The sequence below is a fragment of the Cavia porcellus genome, unplaced genomic scaffold, assembly GCF_034190915.1.
Source record: "Cavia porcellus strain 051 isolate PalLab524CR breed Dunkin Hartley unplaced genomic scaffold, mCavPor4.1 scaffold_10, whole genome shotgun sequence".
NCBI classification, from domain to species: domain Eukaryota; kingdom Metazoa; phylum Chordata; class Mammalia; order Rodentia; family Caviidae; genus Cavia; species Cavia porcellus.
This window is the reverse complement of record NW_026947493.1, coordinates 29,570,728-29,595,616: the sequence shown is the minus strand read 5'-3', so window position 1 is coordinate 29,595,616 and position 24,889 is coordinate 29,570,728. Positions and strand designations below refer to the sequence as shown.

Here is a 24,889-nt window from a genome sequence, read left to right as displayed (position 1 = left end):
AAATCCTCAGAATAGGAGTGGGATACAAATTAACTGCTCCAGTAGCAGCAACTGAAAATGTTAGGGAAATTGAGTCATAATATTGTTCAAGCGAATACAGGCATGCAAGCTATACGGAATCTCTGTCATAACAGATATCTCACATTGATATTTCCAGTGATGATTATGTTTGAACAAAATAATATCATCCATCATGTTACATCAATGTTGCTAGTTTGAATTTGGTTTTGTCATTTTGATTGCATTTAGTTTGTAAATGCATTCTCATTTCCTATTTAAAAAAAAATATATATATATATATATTACCTAACAGCTAGTTTTTACATTTGTATATGTTTCAGTAACCTAATAATAAAAAACTCATTGGAAGTTCATTTGAATTTCTTCTCCTTTATAGGCACCCATATGTTATTCAAAGTAAAGTAGTAAACCATTTTTGTCTTCCAAAACTACCTCCAGGTAACAAATAGCTCTTGGTGATTTTCAATGAACCACACAGCAAGAAGAGGAAAAATAAGGAAGTGGATGAATATCTACAGTAGGAGAAAATAATCACAAATCATATATTCCCAATGATCACAACTATTCTTCTCTGTGTACGGAGGAACACAAAGGCCATGATTTATGTAACATACAAGTTAAACCTCCTTTTGAACATTCAGCATATTGGAGTATCCAACACAGAAAAAGTGCACAGGGGAAGAAAGCAAGTGAAGACACTGTAATGAAGGTTCTTTGCATTCTCGTGATAGATTAAACATAGAGCCAGACAGCCTCAAGCATCTTCAAAACACAAAATAAACCCAGCTAAAGGTATTTCCTTACACGAAAAGGTTTGGCTCACGACACTAGGCTAATGCCAGGAAAAATGAACAGTAATCAAGACAACTATCTGAAACACTCAAGCAATTGATGGGGAAGGCTCTTTGGGTCCTAGAACCTTATAAACATAACTAAGTACCATACCTGAGAGTGGATAACTACAATCAAACTGCTGCAAGTTCAGGAATTATCTCTAATAGTGATCAACTCTGAGACCTGAGCAAGTTCTTAATATCATGTAAAATACCTGTTTGAATGGGTCTAAAATAATCCAGATTCTTGTGTACGAAAGAATTGCCAAATATACACCTCGAAGTATGTATTCAGTAGCTACATCTATTGACAATCACAGGAAAGTAGTAGCAGGAACAGAGAGAAGAACAAAATGAAAAATAAGGACAAAAGGGAACCCTGGATTACTCAGGCTTCCAGTACTTAATGGGCCTGATACCTCTGATTCTAGGTGCCTCCAATTCCATCCCTCATTGTCTTGAGATCTACTGCCTTGGGCATCATGATCTAAACTTAAACATGGATAAAGCATTTGGGTGGTCTTGTGTTTACAGCTAAAATGAAGGGAAGGGAGTAACTCACTCAGCTCCTTTCGTTCTAACTATACTACACCTACATTAAAAGGTATTCAAGGAGATAACCTTCATAGAACATTTAGAATGCTACCAAGCAAGCAGTATGTATCCTAAATGAGAACAAAATTTTTGAGATGTTGTAGGTCTATGATCATTTAAGCACAAATTTCCACAAATCATTTCACTCAACTATACGGCTTGGGAACAATTCCTCCACATTTAACATACTCCCTGATGCTCTCTGATGATTAATCATATATACACATGACATATACATACTCAAGATTATCCTTAAAATAACATTACTCTCTCTTACTCCCCACAGGCATGTATATGCAAACAGAGCATAATCCAATCATCGGCTGAGGTGCTATCATTATTTGCCCTGTTTTTCAGATTAACTAACAAAGTGCAGAGAGATAGAAGGACTTGCTCCTGGACATATTGCTCATCCATGGTACAGTCAGGATTTGGGTCCAGCAATTTGGGCCCAGAATCTACCTTCTTAATCACCACACAACATGATTTCTCTAGGTATGTGAACTTCCTGAGTCCAGCAAAGAGACACTCTGAAAACTGCTGGTCACAGAGTTGTTCATTTTTCTAGGTTCTAGTCCTAAAAACTGTACAGCTCCATTCCCTTATTAAGCATCTCCCTAAATTACAATTTATTGTTAGGCTGTTATCTAATACAAACAGTCAATTTTTAAAAAATCATCCATTTGTACAGTGTTATAACTTTCATGAATAATTTGAAAATATTGTTCAAACGTCACACAATGTCATATCGACCATAGCTAACTAAATTATTTCACATGTGAATCTAATGCCAAAAAAGGAATGCTTTGCTTCTGTCAGATAACCAAAGCCATTTCATTCAATATAGGTTTTCTTTCCCTCTTTCTTTCTTTCTTTTTTTCTTTCTTTCTTTCTTCTTTCCTTCCTTCCTTCCTTTCTTCCTTTATTTTGCCAGAAATCAATGAAACAAATACCCCAGAACTGAAGAAAAAAGAGTTAATTTTGGATACCTAGTTATAGTTACTCATGTTTTTTTGTTTTAAGAGAGTCTTGGGCATAGTTTGTCTTTTGTCAAACTATCCTATTGGAGAAATATTTTCAGTTGTAAACAGCCACATATTCTCTTTTAAGAGGAAATAGAGACCTTAAATATTTCAAGGAATCTTCAGGTCCCCTAAATCTGCTTCAAATACAACAGACAACTGTGGTTGTGGCACAGAGACACTAGCCATAAAGACTTTTAGGAAAAGAAACAACCAAGCAACACTGTCCTTACTACAGCTAGACAGGCTGCTGCCCAACACGCTAATGAATCACATTGAGGACAGCCAATCAGGAGAGGCGTCTGAGAACTGAGAGAGGGATGGCATGGTTTTCTAGCAGTAACTTGCTGCTGCAGCCTCCCCCTGTCATCTGTGTGTATACGCCTCATTAGGAGCCATTTTATAGGCCATCATATTCCCTCCGGCTGCAAGCAAAGGAAGTGCTAAGATGATACTCTGAAACTTCCCTGTGGCCTAGATGTGTAACTAATGACTAGAACTCAGGCTTCTTGCTTGATGATTGGCCTGCAGAATTATATAAACCTGTTCTGAAATACATACCACTGTCACAGATGTATGGGGACATATTAAGCTCCAGATGGAATACTGTCGATGTGAATCAGTCACTGTTCTTGCAGCCTGCCTGGTTTTCATCAAAACAACAACAGAGGAGGACTCTACAATTCACTTCCTTACCTCAGTTAAGGGTTTGTATGGACTGGGGGTCAAGTTTTCCTGGTATTCTCCACATTCCCCTCCAAATGCTTGTTTTTGTCCCACCCCTGCCATTTCATATATAGTATCTTCCTTTTATAGTATTCATCTTTAAATATCTCTTCCATTTCCAAGTGACTGTTCAGTATTCTGCAGGATGTTCCAAATCTTCAGTGAGCTATACATTATTGTCTCAGTTGGCCCATAAAAAGATAAAATCTGGATCAAATGCAGTACTTGTTGCAGGAAAAGAGGAGATAAGGTAAAAAATTTGTAGAATAGTTGGGAAAAAGAGTGAAATGATTAAAGTTTATGAAATGAAGCATTTAGGAAGCTAGAGAACATCTACTACCTGCCCTTTTCTTTCCTTTGTTTGATTCTCAGAATCTATGAGTTTCAGCTAGTTTGTTTTATGTTCCTGTTGCGATACATGTTTGGTTCAAGGCCAATGACTTTACACCTTAGTTTAAGGTAAGGGCTTCTGTGTTCCTCAGCCTTATCATTTGTCTCCTCTCATATCTTCAATTTTTAAAAGTACATATATGTTAAGTCATACCAAAGGAACTTCACTGTGTAACATAAATTCCTATACTACAGATGCCTAGGGAAATCTTTTAATTCATTTGTTTTTTCTGCATTCTTTATAAACTTGCCCTAATATTAACAATAATAGCTAAGGTTTTTGCAAGATAGTGCACATATAGTTGTTTGTACAATCTTTGCTTATAAAGGAAGTGTTATGGCTTATATCTAGCTATCCCTACAAAGCCTCATGCAGTCATAGGTGGGGTTTTTCTCAGAGGTGATTAAATGTAGGGTGTGTGTTGCTGGCATCAAGGATGTGATGCTGAAATTGATTCATGTTGAGATGTTAGGATTAAGGTTGCCCCACACTGGGTGTAAGTGCTACCTGCTCTAAGGGTGGGAAGCCTGGAAAATATATAAGGGACAGAAAGAGGGTCACTGTTTATCACCTGTTGCTTGCTGCTTCTTCAATACTTTGCTGCCTTCCTGACTTCTATCTGCCATAAACTGTTTCTCCTCTGCAATGCTCTGTGCCATACCACCTGCTTGGAGCCAGTCGATTATGAACTGAAATGTCTATAGACTCTGAGGCAAAATAAACCCTTAACTTTGGGTGTCAGGTATTTTGTCTTAGCAATAAGGAAAGTAAGTAAGACAGGAAGTATCATTATCCTCTTTCACTGTTTTTTTTTTTGTTTTGTTTTGTTTTTGTTTTTTTGTTTTTTTGTCTTTTTCCTTTTTATCGGTACCAGGGATCGAACTCACGACTGCCTGCTTGCAAGGCAGGCGCTTATGCCGCTGAGCTAAATCCCCAGCCCCCATCTTTCACTGTTAAAATAACTAAGGCCTAGAGAAGTTCATGGACTTTCCCGACAACCAGGCAGCAGATGTGAGTCTCAGCAGCATAGCTCTCAAACTTCCTCACTTAAGCACATAGAACACCATTTCTCAGAGGAAACATTACAGCTTCCTAGCTAAGTTTCCATTACAGGTTTGCAAATGTAAAATACTAGTTATAGGTATGAGTTATAAAAGACTGGGATTAAAAGTTTGTAAATCAAGGATTGAATTTTGCATCCTCCCCTTCCATCCAAGTCCCCTACCTTCATAATCTTACAATTTCACTCCCCAAAGAAGCCAATTTTAACAATTATGCATATATTTGTTTTTGCATATATACATAGACTGTTACACATACCATGATATCTGGGTTAACAAATGCTTTTGTTTGTGAATAATTTGATTTGCAAACAAAAGCATTTGGCAAAATTTTGGTTTGGTTTGCAAACTCTACATTGGGTGATAAACTCAACTGCAGCTATCTTTCCCTCACAAACACAAACACGGCCATCTTTTCCAAAATTGTGGAACAAATTATATTTGTGAACAAAAATACCTCTGTATTTATATAAAACATATTGTTTGGCCACATAGTTAATGTCTCTTCTGTCAATTTACAAAGAAAAATGAAGTGCTTTTTTAATGGTTGCAAAACAATATCAAAGTATGGATGTATAATACTGTATCTTTCTGTTAGTGGGTATTTAATTTAGCTTTAATTTCTTACTACTATATAAAATGCTACAATGAATTTCATTATAAGCATAGTAAAATTTGTCCAGAGAGTATTTTGCAAGGTATTTCAATAATTTCTATGTCAAAAAATTTCTTTCTGTAGTTGATAGTTCCAAACTGACCATTCTAAAGTTTACTACACTGATTGATATCCACAAAGAGACACGTACCTACACTGCACACACTTTTGCCCTTAGTAACTATCTCAAGCAAAGGCTTTCTTATTTAATTATTAAAACTAGCATTATAATGAGTTCTCAAAAGGTCTCTTTGAGATTCCTAATTTACTAGAATCTACTTGACCAAGTTAAAAGTGAAATAAAGCAACTCCCATCTCAATATGGTTTTGCCTCACCCAAAAAAGCCTTCTAATTTGACTCATTTATGTGTTAACCACCAGTTCTCTCTAGATTGAGTTACAGATGGATGGATCTCATGAAGCATAGACCAAAACAATAAATACACAATGAAAAGACTTTTGGATGGGGAAATTATGACTCTCTGAGGTCACTAGGATGTCCAGAATTGTCTCTCATGTCTCCAGGCTGAAATTAAAATATACACTTCATTTTTGACAGTATAAATGCAAAATTTCCCCAGTCCAAATAGAAATGAGCAAATCTTGAGTTCAGAAGTGAGTTCCTAGGCAGTGTATAAGTCACCTGGAGGCAGGAATCAGTTGGATCTTATTCTATCTTGAAAGGAGTAGAAAAAATTACTCCAGATGGTTATTGCCCCTCTAGCACAGTCAGTCAAAAGACCCTCTTCTACTCCTTAGAATATACGTAGTTGCCATCTATCAGCTACATTCTCTGAAAATGTTGTGTCTTATGTTCCAAAATGGTATCTCAAATGGCTAACTTATACTATTAACACAGACCTAGAGAAAGCTCATCTTCTTCATAATCTCCATCTGCATCAAGATTTTTTTTTTTTTGTCTTTTTCATTTTTATCAGTACCAGGGGTCAAACTCACGACCGCCTGCTTGCAAGGCAGGCGCTTATGCCGCTGAGCTAAATCCCCAGCCCCTGCATCAAGATTAGTAGTAGGTGAACTAAGAACCCTGCTAATTCTCAAATTAGCCATAGGAAGTAATTCCTGTATTAATGAATCTAAAAATGTGACAATAAGGCCTTATGTTAGAAAGTGACATTGGCATGGCTCTGACATCTGTATTATGTTAAAAGCCATTCTCTTCACCACTATATTATACTCCACCCCATAGGCATAAAACAAACAAGTGCCAAAAGAGAAAAAAAAAAAAAAATCCAAACATGAGAAGGTTGAAAGAGTATGTGGCAAGTGGTGAACTAGTTATGTCTCTTATTTCACAATATCTAAATGTAACTTTAAAACGGTTCAGACACCAAGGTTCACAAACACAAATGTCTACTGAGGCCAGACAGTAACATACGAGGAAAAGGACCAAATGTGTGAACAGTGGTATAAAGCAAGTTGAGCTCAAACACACAATGCAACTAAAATGTTGCCAGACCGTGGAAATTTTTTCCAGTAGAAGTGGAAAATAGAATTTTAGTGTAAAATATCCCTATTTTCAAATTCTAATTTTCATGCTTTAAAAACTTTTTGAGGGTGTTTGTAACAAAGACCTCCATGCCTAAGCACTAGAACAGGAGTTGATACAACAGCACTGAGAAGCCTTTCTGGCAGCCATTGGTTCTTCATCCTTGAGAACAAGGTACACAACTTGATCTTTTTCGTGTGGTTTTAAGGTGGTAAGGTGCTCAGGGAGTAAGGCCCCACCCCATTTTGAGCTGCTAAAATTTAACTGGTAACAGCCAGTGAGAGTATGTGAATTGTCTTTTGTCATTGACTAGTGGTCCAGATCTAACTAAAGAGAAATAAAAAGACATCTAAAAATTTTTAAAGGAGATTCGCTACCCTGAATAAAAGAGGTCCACAAAGAAGACCCATTTTGTTTCCTTCCCTCATATCTAACTGGGATACCGTGGTACTAAAAGTTCTAGTAGCCATTTCATGACCATGAAGCAAGCCTGAGGGTAAAGGTCAACACCCCAGAAGCGATGGAAAAGAAGCTTGGAAAGATTCCAGATTACTAATCTCAATGTTTCTTGTACAAAAACAGTAAAGATCCTTATTTTAGAATGATAGTAATCAACTTTCTAATACTCAAAACTGGTTAATACTCGAAACCGAATATATTCCAAAAAAGAATCTCTTATAATATAATCTCACCACAGAGTTCTGCCTTTTGTTTGCAGCAAACCTAATGAAGGAAAAACTTCTGCAACATCAAGCTCATGCAGTTAGAGTCTGTAACTAGATGTGAGAGAAGGCTCTGCCAACTGAGAACACCTACACTGTGCTTCAAAAATTTAAATCATGCTTTTAGCTTTTTAAGATGGATGAAATCCTTCACAGGATCATACAACAAGGACTAAACTGCTCTAGCAGTTGCCAGGCAACTGCATATATGCTGCCTAGAGATAAAATCCATGACCCTGTGACTCCCCAAAGGGGAGTCTTTATCCACAACTGATATGCATGTGCTCAAGCTTGACACTTTCCATCCAGCAAAGGTCACAGTGTATATCTGGGCTATCCAACAATCCCAGGCTCATTACACTGCCAACTTAGATCATTCTCCGATCACATAAATTGTGGTTTCTGCATGCAGAGCCAAATGACAAAGCAGACTGTCCAGGGACATAATTCCCTATCCTTTGGCCTGTCTCATTATATAGACTTATTGGATACCATGCAGGTGAAGGAAAAAAATACGTGAAGGTTCCTATCAGCCTAAAGAATCACTGTCAGTAAACACTTCCCAACATTCAAGGAAAGTTTGAGTCTTCACAGAAAGTGTTATGACCAACTTTAATAGTGAATTTAAAAGAGTTTCTACTTTTAACACACACACAGAGGTTAAGATATGCCCATCATTTTATCAGTAAGAAAATTTTCAAATGCAAGTTAGAGTCCCTACATTTACATTTTGTAATTATCTGTTTTATTTCTGAAAGTGAACTTCGAAAAAATCAAAAAGAACCTGAGATCAACAACTTTAGTCCCAGAACATTTAATACATACAAATTTTAGGAGTAAACACCCAAGTCAAGTTACTTGACACCTGATCTATTTTCTCGTCCCACCAAAAAAAAAAAAAAAGTTTATCCCCTAAGACAATCAAATCTTAGTCACTGTGATGACAAAGGTCCAGGATGATTTTAATTTCCACCTAATGATAAACCAAAGTCTCCATATGGTAGTGGAAATTCAAGTTCCATGTGAGCCACCCTTTTAAATCCCCTTCTCCATAAATAAACAGTGGATTAAATAGAGAAATTTTTAATCTCTTAATTAACAAGTTTTGAAGTTAGCAGTCTACAAATTCAATAAAACTCAGATGCCTTCCAACTTATCACTTCTCCCTCCTAAAGAAATGCTTTTCTTAGTATCATCAAAAGCATCCAGCAACCCATAATGTCTGCATCCCAGTTCACAGCAAAGAGGAAGCTCTAATAACCTGTATCTTTAAGGATTTTCTTAATTTGGGCAGCCCTAAAAGAAGAGCTTGAGATCGAAGGCATAGATTTGGAGTAACTAATTGGAGAAGTGATAGGAAACAGGGGTAAGAACTTAAAGAAAAAAGGGAAAACCAATAAAATATGGTATCATTGATGCTCCAGGTAACATTCTGGAAACTGTGCAGAACACACCTACCACTTCCTTCTCATTGTCCAAAGAGTGATACAATTTACCCGCACCAGCCTCAACTGGTTGAGCAATGCCATGGAGGCATTATGTCTCAGGCCAAGTCTATGCATACAATGGGAGGCTTTCAGCTTTAGAGTAAAACCTAACCCCAAAAATTAGACATATGGCTCAGCAGAACTCGAGCGCTCTGGGAGAACACAGCTGCATTGAATTTAAATGGGGCCATTGTGGTATGGAGCAGATGCTCAGAAAGCTCAGAAAGTTGCTCAGAAAGCTTCTACTAAAATCTGGATGTCAGAAGACCCCGGGATGATGCTTACTTTTGATGATTCACTAGAATGACACAGAGAACCAAGAAAAGCTGTATGTTCATGGAAATGGTTCGTTACAAGGAATACATATTAAAAATCAACAAAAGGAAAAAGTACCTAGAGAATAATCTATGAGAAACCAGATGCAAGCTTGCAATTGTCCTTTACCAGTGCAGCCACTCAGCTCTTAACTCTTTCAAACAACTATGCATGACATGGAAGCTCCACAGGGAAATTTGTTGCCTTGTGCTTTTGGGCTGTTGGCAGAATTCTAGGGTTCTTATTTCCTTATTGTCTTTCAGGCCTAAAAATCATTTGCAAATTATAAAGGCCACCCATATTTCTAGGTATGTTGAACTTACCCTTCCACCAAATCTGAGGAGTTGAGTTCTTTTTATGCTTGAATTTCATGCCTCTTCTATCATCAAATCTCTGACTGCAGCCTCTAGACAACTTCCTTAATTTTAAGACTTCATGTAACTAAATTGGGCCTACTTGGATAATCTAGACTGATTCTCATTTCATGGTACATAATCTTAATCACATATGCACAGTTCTTCTGGCAAGTAAAATAACATACTCCCAAGTTCTGGGAATTTGATTGGAGTCATTACTGCAGGGAGAAGAAATAGTTCTGCTTTCTGCTCCAGTACATTCTGCTTCCAATTCCAGGACCACACTTTCAGAACTACCGCTATACAAAATAAGAAAGTTACGAGTCTTCCATAGTACAGCCTCATTTTGCATTGTTTCAAGAGCCCACAAAACCTTGTCACTGTATCTGTTCAGTGGCCTATATTCAAAAACTAAGAGAAAGAGAACAAAATACAATCTCAAGAAAAAAAAAAAAAAAAATGAAGACTTTCCCAAAGTAAATAACCAGCTCTTACACAGTCTAGCCATTTCTTGAACGTATTCAGTGAAACTCTTGATGGAAAAAGTGAGACAAAATGAGAAATCACATACCAAACCTAGATTTAAAAAAATAAAATTTTTCCAGGGCCGGGGATTTAGCTAGGTGGCATAAGCACCTGCCTGGCCAGCACGAGGTCATGAATTCTATCAAAAAAAAAAAAATCCACTAAAATTCAACAGGTTTTTCTATTTTGTTATGGCAAGACTCCTCAGGACCTTGAAAATACAAACACATGCCGTACATTTCCAAAGGCAGAACTTCTTAAAACCATCTAGCCATGGACTGCTCTCATGGGCTTGCTGGCAAATGCAGCGGAGTAAGCGTGCTCTACCAGGTGGAAGGCAGTAACTCAGTGCCCCTACACTTTTTAGGCTCCTGCTTCTCACTTTGGGCAACAAATTGGAATCAACTATGAATTTTTTTTAAAAACCACTGATTGGTGTATAATCCCAGCACTGCAGAAGTCTGGAGTAGGAGGATCTCAAGTTCCAGCCAAGGCTGGGCAACTTTGAGACCAAGTGAAAGCTTAACTCAAAAGGTAAAGAGGACTGGAGGTGAGTCAGTCTCTGATATTGGCAAAAACAACAAACAGACAATAAATAAATAAACTGATACAAATTCCTTATGATGAATGTGATCATTATGTATATCTAAAATGTATCAATAAAATTAATTGGAAATGAATAGATAAACTGATGCTTGCATTGCTAGACTACATAGACAAAATATTCTGATATAATTATTCTGGTGTATACAGACATTTTGCTTTTTTCTCACATTCTCCAGTTGGATTTTAAGTGAAGTCAGGGTTAAGACTATTACTAAAGGTGACTCCTCTGTTTTCTTGAGTCTTTTAGAATACACAGTTGCTAAAGACAAGGAGAAAAGGCAGCATTGTTCTCTCCATTGTAACTCCTTCCCAACTAAGTTAAGGGCGTGACTTCAAATATTAAAAAAGAAGAGATGGTCTGGAAAAAAAGGGGAGTACTATCCAACTTCACACTCAATAATGCCATCCTTTCCCACCCTCACTACATGATTGTAATCTCTTTTATGCTCAGAATTTAACATAATGTTTCATACATCATAGGTGTCCAGGAGGAACTCTACTAAATGACAAAGAAGTACTCCTCAAAATGCACACAACTTTCAGTCAAATCTAAATGAAGACTCCTGTAGCCACACAAGTTGATCAAGTAACCCAGGTAGGAAATGGGTATTTTCACTGGCATGGTACTAGACACAGATAACTTAGCTAATAAATATTTGGTATGTGAATGAATAAACTTTCGCATTAAAAGGAGGGTATAGCAAGTCAATGCATGAGGTAATAGGATGAGTACTAGAAAATGGAGCCCAGAGTAAAAAGTGAATTTGAGAGAAGAAGGAATCACTCAACATACTGTGGCTTCTATTCTAGCTTTATATACACCGAAAACATTTGGCAAGCCAGTGAAAAGCACTCATAAAACCCTCCGCTGAGACAGAAAGTCTTATGTGGAAATTTGCACATCTCAGATATCTCTGTTGATCTTTGTCTTTATAAATTATTGTGAACCAAAACAATCACCCCAGCCCTATCCAAGAGTATAGAAAAAGGATTGTGTACACGATACGACTCTCCTATCTTCTCTATGATACCAATGGGGGCTTCACCACAATTGCCAATTGCCTATTTCCAGGGCCCATTCTGAGGCATCTCCTCTTCAGCAACACAGAGTAGATAGCACCAGTTTTCACATATCCCTAACAAGTATATGGTCCTAAGATGATGCACCCTGTCAAGCAGTGTTCTGTCATTTAATTCATGGTGCTGTTTATCTCAGCTGCAAGAGAATGAATTATTGGCATAGTCAGAAAGTCTTATACCACCTTTCCTCCTCTCCATTATCATAAAAGTTAAAATTATTTATTTATGAACCAAATAAGTCATCTGAACATTTTAACAATGCACTAGCACTTATAAAGATTTTTATTTCAATTTTCATACAGATACAAAGTCAAACATCATTACAACATAAGTTGCTATAATTTTTCTCAATACGTTATAAGATGTGAGATTCCATTTTGGCCTTGATCAATTAATATGAGAAACATAATGAACTCTCAGCAATCCCCTTAAGAGAATGCAAATGGGTCAAAGCAATAATTTATCTGCATAATACACAGCATTAACAAAAGACTTCCAAAGCTACTGCAATGAGAAAGAAAAAATACATACCTAGCCAAAAGCTATTAAGAAACAGCCAAAACATTCTCACACATTGTTGTTAGAAAGGCAGGCCATATGACATATCTGGGTTGCAAACTGGCAATGTGTTTCAAATGTTCACACCTTTAAAGTATTCATTCCTTAGCCTATTCTTTCAAAGATTATATTCTAGGGAACATTGAAAGTATGCTCAAAGAGAAATCTTATATAGATGCTAACTTACTGTTATTTCATATAAGGAGAAAGGGGAAAAAACAAATAAAAACTTGTCTGATATATTTTGTTGTCTTTAAAAAGGATGTCTAAGCAGTCATTAAAAAATATTTGTGAAGAATTAATTCCTAGAAAAAAGGTATAATATAAAGTTAATGGAACAGCAACACTAAAAGAGTCCAGGCTGTTGGATAGGAACTCAATGTTTCCAATATATTTATAATTCCTATTTGTATATATTTATATATTGGCATATTTTTCTATACAGAAAGTGATCAATAATTAATTTTTTAATATTGAAGTGGAATATACGTATATAAACATAAAAGTGACCCCAGACCACTTATGATGTGACGTGCATGCCCTAGTGCCACCAGGACCACCACTGCTCCCTGCTCCTGGGGGACCCCCTCCACCTCCTGGAGCTAGTATTGCTGTTGACCGTTGGCTCCTACTCCTTCTCTCAGAACCTTGGACTATCATGCTGGCTCGATGGGAGACTCAGGAACCCCTCACACAAACAAAATACCTCAGCAGGCTCCAGTCAGTGTAGTGACTTTGTCCCTAAAACAGAGGTCTGCAGCAGGTGAATAGGAGCTGTAGTGAAGCTCCCTCCAACTGTAACACATTGGTGAACCTGGCAAGAGGTTGGGCGATCCCCTCCTCCACTCAGAGAATATCAGACAGGTTGAAGAGTGTACCACTAGACCTTCCCCAACTTGGAGAAAATTAAAAGAGCTTATGAAACAACCAGTGACACAGTAGAGCCTCAGCCAACACAAACACTATAGACAGGAAGATCTGGTGACCTGCAATAACCTGAAGACAGAGCATAGCAGGAGCTCAGAGTTGACCTACATCAATAATCCTAGGATAGTTAGCCCAGGAAGAATATAGGGCTCACCCAGCAGGCCCTGCAGGGGAAATTCTGATGACTGGCTCTCCTCTTCATTGTGATACCCAGTGGGCTACAGGTGAAATTAAAGAATAAATAAAGCAATATTTGCAATTCAACGAAAATATGGATACAACATACTGCAACCTGTGGGATGCAAAGAAAGTTGTCATAAGAGGAAAATACATAGCAAAAAATTGTCACATCAAGAAGACAGAACGAACACAAATAAACAACCTGGTGCTACATCTCAAGCTTCTAGAAAAGGAAGAGCAAGTCAAATCCAAAGCTCAAAGAAGAAAGGAAATTGTAAAGATCAGAGCAGAAATTAATGCAATTGAAACTAAAAAAAAAAAAAAAGAATTAATGAATCAAAGAGCTGGGGTTTTTTTCAGAGAATAAACAAAATTGATAAACCTTAAGCCAAGCTATTCAACAAAAACAATGAAAAAAGTCAAATTCACACAATAAGGACTGTAAAGAGAGAAATCACTACAGATCCCATGGAAATTCAAAAGATCATGAATACCTACTTTGAAAATCTCTACTCACATAGACTAGAAAACACAGAGGAAATTGACAGATTTATAGAAACATAAACTACTAAAGTTCAATCAAGAAGATATAACAGTTTTGAATAACCCAGTACCACCTACTGAAATTGAAAATGTCATTAAAAACTTACCAACAAAGAAAAGCCCAGGTCCTGATGGATTCATAGCTAAATTCTACAAGAAATTTAGAGAAGATCTAACATCAATTCTCCTTAAACTCTTCAATGAAATCAAAAGAGAAGCAATCTTTCCTAACTCATTCCTGGAGGCAAGAATTACTCTGAAACCAAAACCAGGGAAACACCCAACCCAAAAGGAGAACTATCGGCCAGTCTCACTAATGAACATTGATGCAAAGATTCTCAATAAAATACTGACAAATAGAATGCAGCAAATCATCAAGAAGATTATACACCATGACCAAGTAGGATTTATTGCAGGAATGAAGGGATAGGTTAACATACGCAAATCAATAAATGTAATACACTACATCAACAGAGCCAAAAACAAAAATCACACGATCATCTCAATAGTTACAAAAACAGCTTTTGATATACTTGTTCATGATAAAAACCCTACAGAAACCTGGAATAGATGGTATCTACCTCAATTTCATGAAGGCCATCTATGACAAACCAACAGCCAACATTATACTAAATGGACAAAAACTGAAAGCCTTCACTCTAAAATCAGGAACAAGACAAGGATGCCCACTATCACCACTCCTATTCAATATAGTTCTGGAAATATTAGCCAAAGCAATCAGACAAGATAGAGAAATAAAAGGAATAAAGATAAAAAAGGAGATCTGCCCCATGTTGGAACTTAGGGCACTGGGAAACCAAGCAACCAGCTCACCTCCCTGGTAAGGGGCTGTGATTTGGGCAAGCTGTGGCCGCCCTAAGACAAAAACCACCCAGCGTCTCCTGAGATCTGTGCCATGTTGTAACTTAGGTCACGGGAAAACCAAGCAACCAGCGTGCCTCACTGGTAAGCAGCTATGGCTCAGCAAGCTGAGGCTGCCCCAGGGCGAGAACCACCCAGTGTCTCCTGAGACCCATGCCATGTTGGAACTTGGGGTGCTGGAAAACAAAGCAATCAGCTCACCTCCCTGGTAAGTGGCTGTGGCTCGGGCAAGCTGTAGCCATCCCGGGGCGAGAACCACCCAGTGTCTCCCATGATCCATGCCATGTTGGAACTTAGGGTGCTGGGAAACCAAGCAACCAGCTCACCTCCCTGGTACTCAGCCATGAGTCTACCAGCACATGGGCTGAGAATCAAACATCCCATTCCCCTGCCCCCATTCTTAGCAAATGGGAGCCAGAGATCTCAGCATCTCTTGGGAGGTTGACTATACACAATATAGCTAAGGAGGATTTCCTTCTAACCATCTCTTTGAAGGCAAATATTTTTATCACTGTTTTGCTTTGTTTTGATTATTGGTATTGCTCTAGTCAATATACTGGTTTGAGAAGGTCTACAATGTTCTGTATTTCATTTGATTTTGCTATACCTGATTGAAAGAACAACTATTGTGAAAATAACAAGATATACTACAGTACCTATTATTCTTATACCAGTAACCTGCTGTGAAGTTATATACCAATTTCACTATACTGTCTCAATTGGCTTTGTTCCATCTTATTCTGTTGTATTTTACTACATTCAATATAATAAAAAATTAAAATAAATAAAAAATTTACAAACAAAAGATAGGAAAGGAAAAAGTAAAATTGTCAATATTTGAAGATGACATGATACTTCATATAGAAGACCCAAAAAACTCCATTAAAGGACTACTAGAGGTAATAAACAATTTCAGCAGCATAGCCAGATACAAAGTCAGCACTCAAAAATCAATAGCATTCTTATACACAATCAAAAAACTCACTGAGAGAGAAATTATAGAAATATCACCTTCCACAATAGCATCTAAAAAAATGATATACCTAGGAATCAACCTAACCAAGAAGATAAAAGACCTTATATGCTGAAAATTCTACTACTCTAATAAAGGAGATTGAATGGGATATTAGAAAATGCTTTTGGTTAAGAGTCAACATTGTAAAAAAGGCCATACTCCAAAACTGTTATACAGATTTAATGCAATCCCAATCAAAATACCATTAACATACCTCACAGATCTAGAGAAAACACTTCTAAAATTCATTTGGAAAAAGAAGAAACCTAGAATAGCAAAGGCAATTCTGGGAACAAAGGCAAAGCAAGAGGCATCACAATTCCTGACTTGAAATTATACTACAAAGCCACAGTGATAAAATCAGCATAGTACTGGCGAAGAAATAGACCTGAGGATCCTTAGAACAGATTAGAAGATACAAACACAACCACAAAGATACTCAACCACCTGATATTTGACAAAGGGGCTAAACATGTTCACTGGAAGAAGGATAGCCTCTTTAATAAATGGTGTTGGAAAAACTGGCTTTCCACATGCTGAAGACTGAAACTAGATCCATGCCTATCACCAAGTCAAATGGATAGAAGATCAAAATATTAAAACAGAAACACTAAATCTACTGGAACACAAGATAGGTAGAAAACATGGAGACATGGGCTAGGCAGAGAATTCATGAACAAAATGCAAAATCGCACAGGAAATACTTCAAAGAATCAACAACTGAGATCACATCTTACTAAAAAGATCTTATTCACATCTTATTCAAAATAAATCATCAACAAAGTCAAAAGAAAACCCCCAGAATGGAAAAGAATTTTAGCCGACAATCTCTCAAAACAAAGGACTTATATCCAGAGTATATAAACAACTGAAAAATATCAAGCCCCCCAAATTCAAAGACCCTTTTCAAAAGTGGCCATCTGTGATGAACACATATTTCACAAATGAAGATATGTAAATGGCAAATAAATACATTAAGAAATGTTCACCCATCATTGATCATTCAAGCAATGCAAATTACAACAGCACTGAGATTTCATCTCAGTCTGGAAAGAATGGCTGCCATCAAGAATCAACTGATAATAAATGTTGGTGAGGTTGTGGGGGGAAAGGAATGCTTCTCCACTGTTGGTGGGAGTGTAGACTGACTGGTGCAGCCACTATGGAAATCAATATGGATATTCCTCAACAAACGAGGATTAGAAGTTCCATTCAACCTAGCAATTCCCCTTCTGGGTATTTTCCACCCAAAAATTGAAAAGGTCATGCCACAGTAATATATGTGCACCCATGTTTATAGCAGCACAATTTTTAATAGCTAAATCTTGGAAACAACCAAAATGCCCATCAACTGCAGAGCTGATGAAAAAGATGTGGTATTTTTATACAATGGAATATTACTCAGCTATAAAAAGGATGCTCTTGAGGCCTTTGTAGGTAAATGGTAACTTGAGACTATCCTCATAAGGGAAATAAATAAGTCTCACATTAGTAAATATCATATTATCTCTCGAGTGTAAAAAATAATAAAAACTGAAAGAGTAATAAGAACCAAAATATATAATAGTTACTGTAAAAATGAAAGGGAAGGAAAGTTCCCTAAAGGATACATCTATATGGATATTTAAGTGTGTAACATAGATGACCATTTTACCAAGTTTCCATTAGATCACTGAACAGAGATGGTTTGCACTGTCAATGTTTGAGTGTTCACTTTTTATGCTTTGATTTTGTAAACTGAACTATTTATAAGAAGACAATATGTAACTTATCACTAGTAATTTATTAGTGTCAATATTTTTCTTTGAAATTATGTATTACTTCTACCCTTTTTCTGTTTTGTATCATTTTTCTTTCTTTTTTCTTTAAATAAAAAAATAAAAATGAAATATCCCAAAATCTTAATAGTGGTTATGGCTAAACAATGAAATTACTGGGATATTTATTTTGTTCCTTACCTTGCTCTATATTTTCTAAATTGTATCAATACTTATGCTATTTTATAATAAAAATATAACATAGGCTAAATAAACCCATTACTATTCTGAGTACTTTAGTGACACCATCACTCTGCTGTTGGATATCTGCCTCCTTGTTTAGTCTCTTCCAAGACCCAAAGCCTTAGAGTCTGAATCATTTGGATTTAAACACCGTCTACTTCCAGTTCTATGACTTAGGTTGAGATTACTCATCTCTCTAGATATTTTGGATCTCTGGTATAGAGTTGCTAGGAAAACTAAATGAGTAAGTGTTAAGATCCTATACAATAGACATTTGTCCTTCTTCCTTCCAAATAGAACCTGACTTAGTCCTTTTGTTCTGATTTTGACTGCTCGTACCCCATACCCAAGAACAAGAAGCAGGACCCTTCCCTAAGGGCTCACAGCTTGCTGGCTTACTTAGAGGAGGGCAAACCTCACAGCTAAATTCTCTTGCTAAGGGTTGTTGCAAGGGATGTCTTGAAATTCTGGCCAGTCACCTGGGAGGGAGAATTGTTGGGTGGATTCAGACAATATTTTCTTCATATTTAAGAAAACAAAGTGTTATGGTTTTAGTCTGGATGTCCTCCCAAAGCCTCATGCAGTCATGGGGGCAGGCTTTTAGAATTTGTGATTAATTCACGGTCCAATGCTGGAATTATGGGTGTGACTGCTACTGCCAGCCTAGCGTGGGTATAGCCTATGCTACACAAGGGAGTGAAAGAGCTTTCTCTCTGCACTCCTCCCCTTTTTACCCTTGCTTTTGCTGTTTTCCAGCACAGTGAACTCTAGACCCTTTGCCCTGTGCTACTCTGCCTTGATGCCAACAAATATACACTACTCCTATAAACTGTGAACTAAATAAACCTTTCTTTCCTTAATTTTGGATGTCAGATATTTTGTCTCAGTAAAGACAGAAAAAAGTAACTGACACACAAAGGATGTATGGAAAAGTATTCTTTCTTGTTTCTGGCTTTAATATGCTTAAGGATACAGGGATGTCTGGAAGAATAGTAGCCAACCTGGAACCTTAAGAGGACAAGTCGGTGGAAAAAAGTAATGCTGAAAGAAGGCAGAAAAAAAATTACATAATGAAAAGAACCTTTGTTCTCACTAGTGCTGAATCGTTGCATCACCTTATTTCTATCTACATTTAACATTTGTGTTTTAAGCCAGTTGAGCTAGATTTCTGTTACTTCCATCTGAAAATGTCCTGGAGAAATCAAGTTTCCAAGACCAGGTCACAGAGCAAACTCCAATAAAATAGAAGTCTTCATGTCTTTATCCCTGTAAATATATGTTATATGTATTTAAAAATATATATTACATGTGTTTATATGTATATATATATATAGTAATATACAATGTACACTTGCTTTTTATGTGTATAAGGAAAATGACAAGAAAGAAGTAACTAGAACTTTCCCCTCTTTTCAATACACATCACATATAGGCCCCAATTTCTCTGTTCATAATATAAAGGCTCCCATAAATAATGGACAAATTTTTCCAAGGAAAGCAGTGTGCTGCAATAGATTACATCCTGCAGAAAAGGAATTCTAGGTCTTCTACAAAAAATATTGAATAATAAAAACCTCCTCCAATCACTCCCTCCCAGTAGGTCTTGAACAACTGGCCAGAAGCCATGTTTTTGTAGGCAGCTCCCCAGATAGATTAGGATGCATGGAGTGTACGCTGTTAGATCAAAAGAAAGTATTTGCTACTTGAATATGCAAGGACTACATTAACTGTGAGTCTTAATCAAGCAATGAAGACTGACAGGCTCCTTGTGCATTCGGGGCTCTATGTAACAAAATGTGTACTTTTCTAAAAATGATATTTATAAGAGTCAAGTGACTGGACAATTGCTTTACTCATATCCCATATCCCAACTTCCTAATTCCATAACCTTTTACATCTGATCGTGAAGGGGAAGAACAAAATAGCCTGTGATTTTGGATTAAAGTGCAAAAAACATAGCAAGTCAGAACTGAAAATCACCCTCCTCTCACTGCAAAGAACTCATAAGTGTTCAAGCCTTTGTGTGTATCCTTTTTATGCCTATTGCTCCCCATCCCAGAATGTGGCACTCAATAAGAAGGACTACAGTGTCTTGCTGGCCCTGTGCCTATGTGTCATCTTGCTGCATTTCCAGTTAATAGCATGACTGTAATGACTAGCAATTTAAATAATGGAGGCTGGAGCAGAGGCAGCTATAAGACACAATGCAGAAATTGCCACAGTTTATCAACATCACTGGCACCCAGCTCTTCATTACCTCCCTGAATAGGGTCAAAGTAGTTAAAGTGATGTTGTAAATACCAAAGAAAACAAAGAGCTGTTTATTCTTGATTTGGCATTGGGTATTTATAACAAACGAGTTGTGTTTCCCAGGCACAGGTTATTAGACATGAGAATGTAATTGATATTACCCAATTTTGAGGCTCCAGTAACTTTTTCTCACCGCATATCACTTTAATTTTTTTTAAAGCATAAGTAGTGCCTGCCAAATGGCAACAAGAGAAGGAACACACAAAACCCCTTAAGCCTTCAATACTAAGTGAAAAACAAGGAACACATATATCTTAGGGAATCCTTTAAAGGATTGCTGTTCAGAAGAAAATACTATAAAGTCTTGTCTTTCTAAAAGATATTTTAATAATTTGAGGAAATGAGACATCTACCTGTAATCTTGGTTTGTTTGGAGTTTCTTTCTCTCCTAGAACCAGAGTAGTATGGAAACGCAGAGCCGTGCAATCTCCGTATGATGTCGAGGGTGGAACATGGTGAGCTGTGTGCTGAGTCACGGTCATTGCTCTGTCTCACTGGGACAAATGGGGTAATTTCTGACTTAGCATTTTAACATTTTAAAAGTCTTTTCAATGTTTGTAAACTGAGAGATCTCGCAGAAAAAACTCGAATCTCTGACCATACAGACACCACCCTCTCCACGTTGATGCCTGCCTGGCCTATTTCTATTGGAGTGCAGAGAGGACTCCTGTGTAGTTTGCCTGTCATTCTACTCTGTAAGTCTCTGAGCCCTTGTGGTGACTTTTCTTAAGTAAAAACTGAAGACAAATATTCGATGTTTATGGGTCTTAATCACAAATCGGAAAACTAAAGATGGGTTAGAGGACTGATTTTCCAAAATAATGAAGAGATTATTAATCTTTATAGAAGTAAAGAATGTATCTAATCCTTGTTAAACAGTAACAGAATCCTTATAGCTGATCTTCAACAGCATTTTAATGTGATTCTGTGAGGCAAGCATCAAACTGAAAGTTTTGTATAAAGACATCAGACTTACAGAAAAGTCAACATAGCTTCATTCTCACACAAAAGCTATCAGGGCAAGAAAGAGAAAAGCAAGCATTGTACTTTAAGAAATACTGAGTGAACAGCAAGCATGGGACTGAAGGGAAGGAAGGAAAAAGCAGTCTCCAGTGTCCCACTAAAAGTCTCTTAGATTCTGGTGAAGTTTCTTGCAAGGAAGAAGCTGAACACAACAGGTGCTGCCCTTAGTCTCAGAAGGCATCTGAATGTTCTTGGTGGCTCCAGAGCAAATGCATCAGCCTTCTGTCCCACACGTGTCCTGCATGGGACCACAAGTGCTCACTGGCAACTGGCTTATATTCTCTCTCCTCCTAGAAAGGCTGAGAAATGCTATGAGAGATATTGGTTTTTAATGGAAGAAAGAAACACACATATACATATGCACATACATAGACACACTCAGAAAATATTTCATGGTCTTCAAAGGCTAGGGAATTCCAGTCAGAAATAATTTCTACTAACCTAAAGGGATGATAGGAGGTTAAGAAGACTATTGCTTAACATGCTAAAAAGCATAAAGGTCTTCAGAGAACCAGAAGATGTGAAGAGAATACACTGAATACTTTTAACCAAATCTCATAGTAAAGAACACAAAGGAACTTTTTGATACAGGGAAAAGTTAAAGTAGGAAAATTAGATAAAAAGTCGCATAAGGAACAAGTGTTTATGTACTGACTATTAGGTAAAACACTAGATACACATTTGAACAAGATTCCCTAAAAAATGAAACAATATAAAAATTTAATGACATAGTTTTCCTATTTCAAGTTTTGAGTGTAGCAAAAAAAATTACAAACACTCTGATGAAATAATAATTATAAATTTATAAAAATAATAACTGGTTAACAATCAAGTGCATTACTATGACTACATTCTATGGTATTTATTGAGTGCTTGCACATCACAGGAATTGTGCTGAGCACTTCACATTATTTTTCATGTAGGCCCTCATTAGTGCCCTCTAATTCAGGCACTCAGATCATCACTTAACAAAGGAAGAAAATGAACCATAGCCTACATATTGTCTATGAGCTTGCAGCTACAGGTATCTCTGAGAGTCCCTGCCTGTTCTCTACACATGTAGACTATAACAGGTAATCTGCTACCTTGACCCTTCTCAGCTACAGTGGAGTCACGCTAAAAACACCATTCAGCTTTCTAATTTGCAAAGCATTTATTCCATACAGAGAATAAGCAGTTTCAAGAGGTGGTACAGATAGAAAATAAAATGGGTTTTATTTCTTCTTTTTTCTTTTTTAATTTTTATTTTCATTTTTTTTTTTGAGACAGGTTTTCACTATGCCAGTTCAGACTGGCATTCAACTCACTTTGTATCCCAGGCTGACCTCAAACTCAGAGTGATCCTCCTACCTCAGCCTCCAGATGTGTACCATCACACTCAGCTAAAACGGACTTTCAGAACAGTTTTTGCTTTGGCTGGTAAGTAGTTGCTAAAAGAACCCAGGCTGCATCAACCATTGCAGATCCATGAAACAATCCAGAGGCAAATAAAAAAGCGAGGTTTTCTGATGAAATGTCTCTTAGGAAGACTAATGTAGACTAAAATGGTAGTTATTAGATGGACCGTGAGTGCTTTAGTCTGTCAATTTTTATGTTTCTAAAGGTAGATGGAGTATAAAGCTTTTAACCTGTTTTTTATACCTGAAGTTTATGGAAAATAACATACACAATACATAAAAGATGGAACACTTAACGTTCATATGCCTAGCATGGTGGCAGGCAACTTGTCAATGTTGTTTTTAATCTCCATGACACCCTAAAGTCAATACTACTGAACTAAAAAAAAAAAAATCAGCATAGAAAAGTTAAGTAATTTATCCTAGGTTGCAAGGCAGAAAGTGGCAGATGTATTTGAACTTGGAAAAATACAACTCCAAGATCAATACTTTTACCTTTATGCCAAAGTGCAAAGAACCACGCCAAATCACTCTTCAGACATTCAATGTGTTTCTTTTTATTCCTCATCCAATCATCCAAAACAAATTTATTCTTCAAACACAAGGACCATAATATCAATCTTTATGCACCTGAAATGCAAATCTAGGAAACACCTAAGCATATCTGCAGGCAAGATAAATGAGGATAAATGTTTATATTATTAAACTCCATGAAGTCAAGTACTTTGACTTGTTCATCATTGTTGCACACCTGAAACATAGTCTGGAGCCAATTTTTTTAATGTAAGAATAAGCAAAAAAAAAAACCCACACTTAAGGAATTATAAGCCTAAGGCAGGTTTAATTCTTCCTGGTATAAATCAAAGAAAGCCTTCCATAGTAGTGGTACTGAATTGAACCTTGAAAAATATATAGGGTATAGATACATGACAAATATGGGGACAGGAGGTGGAGGCCAACTGGTTGGGAATAAGAATAACATATGGAAGTACAGAAGTCCACAGACCATTTGGACAATATAGAGTTCAAATATGCCTAGAGCTTGAGGAGGCAGAGTGAAAACTAAAGTCAGAAGGATAAAATAGCACCACTCTGCAATCTCCAAGACCATGATAAGAAATGTGACAGCACCTCAGGTGAAAGGCAATCACGTGACAGCTTTTGACACCTCTGAAAGTAGGGCTATCAGTTCCCGGGTTGCAGTGCGGCGCTCGGAGTCCAGTCTCCACAGACCTACCGCGAATAGACACAGGCTTTCCCAAGGGAGCCTGCTTTGGGGCTGTACCTCATACCAGGAAATGTTCTTCAGGACCCCGCTTCCCTGGGGCGGTAAAGGCGTACACTGGTTGGGAAAGATTTCTTGACCACCACAAGCAAAGGAGGATATGATAGCAGGCCAGTGGACATAACTCCTTTGGAACAAAGGAAATTAACTTTTGATAGCCATGCATTGGTTCAAGATTTAGAAACTCATGGATTTGACAAAGCACAAGCAGAAACAATTGTATCAGCATTAACCACTTTGTCAAATGTCAGCCTGGACACTATCTATAAGGAGATGGTCACTCAAGCGCAACAGGAAATAACAGTTCAACAGCTAATGGCTCATTTGGATTCTAGCAGGAAAGATATGGTCATCCTAGAAAAAAGTGAATTTGCAAATCTGAGAGCAGAGAATGAGAAAATGAAAATTGAATTAGATCAAGTTAAACAACAACTGATACATGAAACCAGCCGAATCAGAGCAGATAATAAACTGGACATCAACCTGGAAAGCAGCAGAGTAACAGATATGTTTACAGATCAAGAAAGGCAACTTATGGAAGCAACCACAGAATTCACCAGAAAAGATACCCAAATCAAAAGTGTTATTTCAGAGACCAGTAATAAAACTGACACTGAAATTGCTTCCTTAAAAACACTAATGGAGTCTAACAAACTTGAGACAATTTGTTATCTCGCAGCCTCAGTGTTTACTTGCCTGGCAATAGCTTTGGGATTTTACAGATTCTGGAAGTAGGACTAATGCTGCCACCACTGCTGCTAATGATGACTTAGGACACTACAATAGATTTTTTTCAGCACTGTCAATTGCTGAAGAAACTTATTACAGGATTATTCAAAGTGTATATGGACTAGAGAAGTGTTTCAGG

At 37.2% G+C, this 24,889-nt stretch overlaps 2 protein-coding genes across 15 annotated transcripts in view; one reads left to right on the top strand and one right to left on the bottom strand.

Annotated features, from left to right (window-relative positions):
- The window catches only part of Fhit (fragile histidine triad diadenosine triphosphatase), a 1,402,288-nt gene that overhangs the window by 1,204,313 nt on the left and 173,086 nt on the right, over positions 1–24,889 (bottom strand). Inside the window, exon 1 of one of the 14 annotated variants that reach the window (XM_063257174.1) lies at positions 20,670–20,688. The exons of the other annotated variants lie outside the window; for them this stretch is intronic. The gene's annotated coding sequence lies outside the window, so the exon portion shown is untranslated. Of the gene's footprint in view, positions 1–20,669; positions 20,689–24,889 lie in introns of those variants that run through there. 14 annotated transcript variants of the gene reach the window in all.
- Positions 10,489–24,756, top strand: LOC134477765 (coiled-coil domain-containing protein 90B, mitochondrial-like). The gene is made up of 3 exons (XM_063256856.1): positions 10,489–10,555; positions 13,005–13,179; positions 24,072–24,756. Exons 1-3 carry the CDS (start codon positions 10,489–10,491, stop codon positions 24,754–24,756), a joined length of 927 nt encoding a protein of 308 aa, XP_063112926.1.